The 6,383-nt window shown below is 39.4% G+C and overlaps 2 protein-coding genes across 2 annotated transcripts; both read left to right on the top strand.

Moving 5' to 3' along the window:
* The first annotated feature begins 1,057 nt into the window (after positions 1–1,057).
* hmx1 (H6 family homeobox 1) lies at positions 1,058–3,269 on the top strand. Its single transcript, XM_084105877.1, has 3 exons — positions 1,058–1,218; positions 1,326–1,772; positions 2,350–3,269. The coding sequence occupies exons 2-3, from the start codon at positions 1,502–1,504 to the stop codon at positions 2,940–2,942; spliced, it is 864 nt and encodes a 287-aa protein (XP_083962003.1). The 5' UTR covers positions 1,058–1,218; positions 1,326–1,501; the 3' UTR covers positions 2,943–3,269.
* A 1,340-nt stretch (positions 3,270–4,609) lies between these two features.
* Positions 4,610–6,137, top strand: hmx4 (H6 family homeobox 4). The gene is made up of 2 exons (XM_084107119.1): positions 4,610–4,946; positions 5,050–6,137. The coding sequence occupies exons 1-2, from the start codon at positions 4,742–4,744 to the stop codon at positions 5,559–5,561; spliced, it is 717 nt and encodes a 238-aa protein (XP_083963245.1). The 5' UTR covers positions 4,610–4,741; the 3' UTR covers positions 5,562–6,137.
* The last annotated feature ends 246 nt before the right edge of the window (positions 6,138–6,383 follow it).

Consider the following 6,383-nt stretch of genomic DNA (forward strand, 5'->3'; position numbering starts at 1 on the left):
CTATATTTTAATTAAGTGTTGCAAATCACATGCTGTAAAAATTTTTGTCACAACCCATTTCCCATGTGATTAAAATCACATGGCTTTTAAAATTAACTTTAAGTCAAAAGTATTATTCAACATACGTGAACCAAAACAAATATATCACGTTGGCCACACAAAATGAAGGTAATTTTAAGAATCAAGTAACAGCTAGGTATTTACACTTTTGGACGCATTATGCATGGTTTTGTTTTTATGCTTTATAGCGCATAACGCTCAATGGGGTTCAATAGAACCACCGGGGTTTTTTTACTCAATTTTAAAGAATCCTTTATGCCAAAAAGGTTCTAGGCTATATAACAAGAAATGTATTAAATTAGTGCATAATACTTTTGTTTAATGGGTTTTTATTTTATTTTATTGATAACAGTGAACAAACAAAATGAAACAAAGCCAAAGACACAAAATGATCCCATGATGGGAACCCCAAGCGCTTGACAGAAACCTTTAAGATTCTAAAAAACTTTTCGTCTAATAGTGCAGGCCTAAAGATCTCAGTAGCCTATTATTATTTCGTGCCAGTATGAGGTGCTAAAATATAACTTTTTAACAAATTTAAATGATTTCGAATTGCTTTCATTTATAATTTAATTTTAATTTCTATAACGATGCTAATTCTATGCTTGCAAATCACATGCACTCAAATAAGTAACCATGGAACCAGAAAACCAAATGCATAATGTAGGCTATTTGTCCAATTAGAGTACAGTGAGGGCCAGGAACTTAATTGCAATTTACTGTTAACGCTCGAAAAAATATTTTAAAACGATTTTCATGGGTCAGTAAATAAACTTCTGGCTGATGTAGCTAAAATATTTAGTGTTTACAGATCATGAGTTCCAAAAAAATCCGGAATCTTTAGCTGTGGTTTAAATATCTCATTTGACTTATTTAAACGCATAAACCAAACACAACATATCCTGGGATGCCCGACGACGGCTGTCTCGCTGCCTGCGTGCCAAACAGTGGCGTTTGCTGTAACGTCGTTGTGATGTAGCGACCCATCCGACCAATAGCAGGAGCAGCATCCGATTCTACGAGATCCCTAGCTGACGCGATGCGCTGAACCACTATCTGTATTTTGATTTGCTCTCTAATTGACCCACATACAGCTCTATGTGACAGGGGTTCCACCGACCCCGAGACACGATCAAAAGCGATGTCGAACCGGAGCCGGTAATACCCTTTCACGAGTAGGCTAATCCCATTTGCTATTGTGATCGTCCAATAGCAGAATGCCCTCCGCTTGTTAAGCATTTGACTTGACTTGGATTTTTCTTTAGCCCACTATACAGCGCCCGCTTCTCTCTGTACTGGCGCCGTGGACGCACGAAGGATTTCGTCCAACTGAAGCGATGGTTGAGCGGGGACATCCGGAGAGAAAGGATTCGTTGCTTTTTGCTTAGAAGTATTCGCGAGGCACCCGGCGGCTGCTGTTACTGGTATATTCGTACGAGAAATGCATGACAAAAGCCAACAACAGCATACTTCCACCACATCCAGGGGCTCGTCGTTTTTTATCGAGAATATACTTGGCACTTGTAGGACAGAAAAGTCTGTCCGTCCTATAAAGGATAGCGATGGCACGGACAGAGAGATTGTTCTTAAGGATAGTACTAAGGCGTATCGGAAAGAAATGTGCAGTCAAGCATGCAGCACAGGCTTCAAGACAGAGATGTGTCGGAGCACACAGTCACCTCTGGAGTGGTATGGACGGGAAACCCTTGAGAGTAAGTTTATAGTTACAAACTCCTCAGTTATTGTGAAAAATTAAGAAGCCTATAATATAGTCAGTGAAAAACTAGAGGTTTCATAAGCAGAACAGTGATCTCTACATGGATGACTTAATTTAAATGAGTGCACAAGCTCGAATGGGCTGTGATTTTCGTTGATGGAACAGGCTGATTTGCTCATTATTAGTTCCCAACTGAATCATTATTCTCCGTGTTAGTACAGCAGCAATTGTCCCTCTGGCAGGTCCAAATTAGTTTTAAGCCTCATTAGGTAAAACCAACAAAGGCAACTCGAATGCGCAGAGCAGCCGAGTCGCAATGAAAGACTTCCCAAACCCGTTAAAGGCTTCAGAGTGCAGTTGGTTTGTCTGATTCGTTAACTCTGTAAAGCTGTGAAAGCCAAGGGGGAAAGTTGCCTGCTTATAGATTGATACACAATATGAACATATGGGAACGGGCCTGGATTATGAGCTAGCGAGCAGATTTTTTATATCACACTGTCTGATCAAATTGCCTACAATAAACATGCATTTCTTAAGCACTTATATACACATTCATTTCAATCTCTATTCAGGTCCAAGAGAAGAAACCCGCAATTCCAGTGAACACTGCCGCAGCGACAGGGACACCCCCGTGGCCTCTGAGCTTCTTGATGGAGCAGTAGACCGAAAAACGAGCGAGTGTGTGGTTGACGAGGGAGAGGACGCTCCACAGCTCTACGATGAACGTTCAGGTCCCGACAGTTCCGAGTCAGGCTCGGCCCGGAAGAAAAAGACCCGAACTGTGTTCAGCAGAAGCCAAGTCTTCCAGCTAGAATCCACGTTCGACATGAAGAGATACCTGAGTAGTTCTGAGCGTGCGGGACTCGCGGCCTCCTTGCACCTGACCGAGACACAGGTGAAGATCTGGTTCCAGAACCGCCGAAACAAATGGAAAAGACAATTGGCCGCGGATTTAGAAGCTGTTAATTTTAACCACAACTCCCAACGGATTGTACGGGTGCCCATCTTGTACCACGATAAAACGACACCCATGTCGACACTCAGTTTTAACGTGTCTCCAGTCTCGCCACCAATCATGGGCTTCTCGAATTCAGTGAACTATCCATTATCGTCCTTTGCTCATTCAATGAATTTAATAACATCGCAGATGACAGGCCTTGTCTGATCTTGGGAAAATGACATACAGTAGACAATAGTGACCCAATGACAATTATCATCAATTGGTGCAATAACTGATCATGCTGGAAACTGCAGTATAATGCCTGCTGCATCCAAAGAAAAGAAAATGCCTATCACAAGAGAGAGACAAGTTTGTATTAATTGCCACTGTTATGTCTATAATCTTCTGTGCATGGGGGCCCTCACCTGTATGCAAATAAGGGCAACAGTTGCTTTGTGCAAATATAGGCCTATTTTTATTCAGAACCACTGATTTATAATTCTTGTCACTTTTCACATTATACATTTTAATAAACGAATCACGTTAAAGCAATGATATGATTTTTCTGTAAATGGGTTTTTAAGACTTATATGAATGTGCTAGGACTTCAAGGGACAGCTTGAAAACCAATCATCATGCAAAATGTATTTCCACAGGTGTCCAGATAATCTGGATTACTTTGGGTATTTTCTAAACGAGTAAATCAAATTTAGCCAACTTTCAATGCACAATGCAGTAAATTCACAAAGAAAAAAAGGTGTGGTTTAAATAGGCCCTCTTAAATGCAGTCCGTTATTACGGACACAACAGAAAAAGCAATACTAAATCAAAACACTGTTGAATGTAACAGTTTACATAAAACAATAAATTTTAAACGAATAATGCCTAATTACGTAGCCTATCAAATGTATGCATACATTAGTTCACAAATAAATCTCATTAAAATGTAGCCTAGGCCCGCTACTGGCATATTCACTTTGACAACAGAATAATGATCTAAAATTATTATTTAGCCTAAATAATGTTGTTTGGAACAACATTTTCATTATATTTAGACATACACAATCATTTCATTATAGTTAACAATGATTTCAGAAGTATTTCAAGGTCTATTTTGAAAAACTATCGTCTTCCCGGATAAGAAAAACAATAAGAAAAGAATGAAATCTTAATTGTGGTGACTGACTCAGGGGTTCAATAAAATAATATTTATTACAACATTATAATCCATGTATGCTTTCAATGTCCAATACACAATGATTAGATAAATTATTAAAGGACGAAGAAATAACGACTTAAAAATAACTTGAATACCAATAATGTAAAAAGTGAGGGTCATCGTTCATTTTTGTAATATTCACATTGTAGCCTGCGGCTAAGATATTTCGAAAGAATCATATGCCAGTTTCTTTCACAAACAATGCATTGCCACAAAATAAAAACAAAAATATGAGGGGGAAAAAACTAATGAAACTTTGTTTAAAAAACAAACAAACAAAAAAACAAAGTTACAAATCGGATTTTTATCTTACACACTAACAAAGTGCAAGAAGTAAAAGCATTATTTTAATAGAACAGATGAGATAATTTACTTAAGTGTGAACTGAAAGTTCAATTGAAAAAAAAAAGTAATAGTCAAATTGACACCACAAGCATCATCAAACGAGCTGGCAAAGGCCGCAAAATTGGCCTTTGCTAAAACCTGAAATTTCTTTCCTTTATTTAAGAGCACTCGTTGAAAACAGTAGGCAGCGTGATTCATATAGCCTATGTGTGCCAGATGTCTGGATAGGTCTGAGCTCTAGCTCCCACCCCCCTCTGCCATTGGCCGCCGTGCTGTCTGATTCTCGTGACCAATAAACGATGGAGAATCGTATTCTTCCGGTCAGTGGACTAACAGCCTAGGCGAACGCAGCAGCACTGCACGTCGTGGAGCGATGGTGCTCGGAGAATCGAGACGTTAGTTTACGACGCGGCAAAAAAAGAGACAAGGACAACGAGGACCCCCGCATCTAACGGAGAATATGAGCAAGGAGGAAGCGTCATGTCGACCCGCTTCTTTGAAGTTCACCATTGATAATATTCTCAACTCCAAGTCGAGCAGCAGAAACTTTGACAGCTGTCAATCAAAGACTACGCTTGTGGTGTGTCGGGATGGCTGTCTGCATCATCCCGGAGAGAGCGAGGGTCCATGCAAAGATGGGTCGGATGCAAGATTGCACGCCATTGGTAAGATATGGTTTTTAATTTAGGCACAAAACTGATATAATATGCTATTAGTAGTGCTGTATTTGTTTAGAACGAATGTCAATAGCGTTTGCCTGGCTTTCAGATAAAGTCACCATAGATGGAGATGGGAGAGTGGACGCGCTCAAAACCGTGGACGTGCGCAGCGAGAGCACGGACAGCTGCGACGACGCGCAACAAAAGAACAACGGCAAGAAAAACAAACTGATGACGAAAAAGAAAACACGCACTATATTTTCAAAAAGACAGATCTTCCAACTGGAATCTACGTTTGACATGAAACGCTATCTGAGTAGCGCAGAGCGCGCCTGCCTGGCGAACTCTTTACAGCTCACCGAGACTCAAGTCAAAATCTGGTTTCAGAATCGACGGAATAAATTAAAAAGACAACTGTCTACTGACCTGGAGGGACCGAATAGCGATTTCGGTGACATTGGAAAGACGGTACCGCTCCCAGCTTTATATAAAGAGAATAATATTCTCGGAAGGTGCATGCTTCCAATGCCTCTGCCAGTCGTGTATCCTGGAGGTAGTGCGCCTTACTTTTACTTCTCAAATGCCAGCAAGTATTTCAGTATGTTTGATGGAGATATATGACTTAGAAAAGACCCTCGCGCAAGGGACACATGCAGTTTTCTTAGCTCTTACAACAGAACCGACAACACGGCCCAATTTTGATAAGCATTATCTGCCTTTTTGTGTGTTTTGCTGAGAACATTGTTGAGCTAACAGCCAGTAAAGAAGCTGGCTTGCATTTCTATGCAAAACCTATTTTATTTATTGTATGCTGTAGACAATTTTATATAAAAAAATAACACCTAGTATACCCCAGCCAAACTGGCAGAAATGCCAGTGCCAATCATTCTGTCTTCACATGGCAGGGAATTATAACACTAATGTTTTAAGGTTTACATTATTATTATTATTATTATTATTACATTTCTGCCAAAGATAGATTATTGATGCATGCATTTGTATTTTAAATGGCCCTCTAATTTTTAAAATGAGCAATGAAAACGTATTTAAGTGAATGTATTGGTTAATTTGCATTTAACGCATGTTTGTATGTATATTCCTTTTAGATTTTTTTCGTTTTAATTCCTTTTCAGCATAACCTGGCCAATTAAGCTACCAGTATTTTATCGAGTGTCATTAAATCTTCTGTTTTACACTTGCTTCAAAAGAAACCTTTTGTGTCCTGCCTTTTTTTGTACTATAACTTGTTGATTTTAATCCGATTTAGAACGTTATATTGTTGTGATATTGAATCAGTTATAGGTCTATTTATCAATCACACTCTCGGATTAAACATTAAACACGTGAGTCTCGTTAACAATGTTACAGTCGCATGTTCTTGAGGAATTATCCATGGCAAGCCAACAAAATCACACTGGACAACAGCAAATCCCGACGACCAAG

Source organism: Abramis brama (genome assembly GCF_963993115.1).
Source record: "Abramis brama genome assembly, chromosome: 2".
NCBI classification, from domain to species: Eukaryota; Metazoa; Chordata; class Actinopteri; order Cypriniformes; family Leuciscidae; genus Abramis; species Abramis brama.

What these genes read in the sequence shown, in the direction of transcription:
- hmx1 (XM_084105877.1), top strand. Translation starts at nt 1,502, where the DNA reads ATGCATGACAAAAGCCAACAACAGCATACTTCCACCACATCCAGGGGC. An exon ending in TGGACGGGAAACCCTTGAGA is followed by an intron (nt 1,773 to 2,349) that starts GTAAGTTTATAG and finishes ATCTCTATTCAG; the next exon opens with GTCCAAGAGAAGAAACCCGC.
- hmx4 (XM_084107119.1), top strand. Translation starts at nt 4,742, where the DNA reads ATGAGCAAGGAGGAAGCGTCATGTCGACCCGCTTCTTTGAAGTTCACC. An exon ending in TGCAAGATTGCACGCCATTG is followed by an intron (nt 4,947 to 5,049) that starts GTAAGATATGGT and finishes CCTGGCTTTCAG; the next exon opens with ATAAAGTCACCATAGATGGA.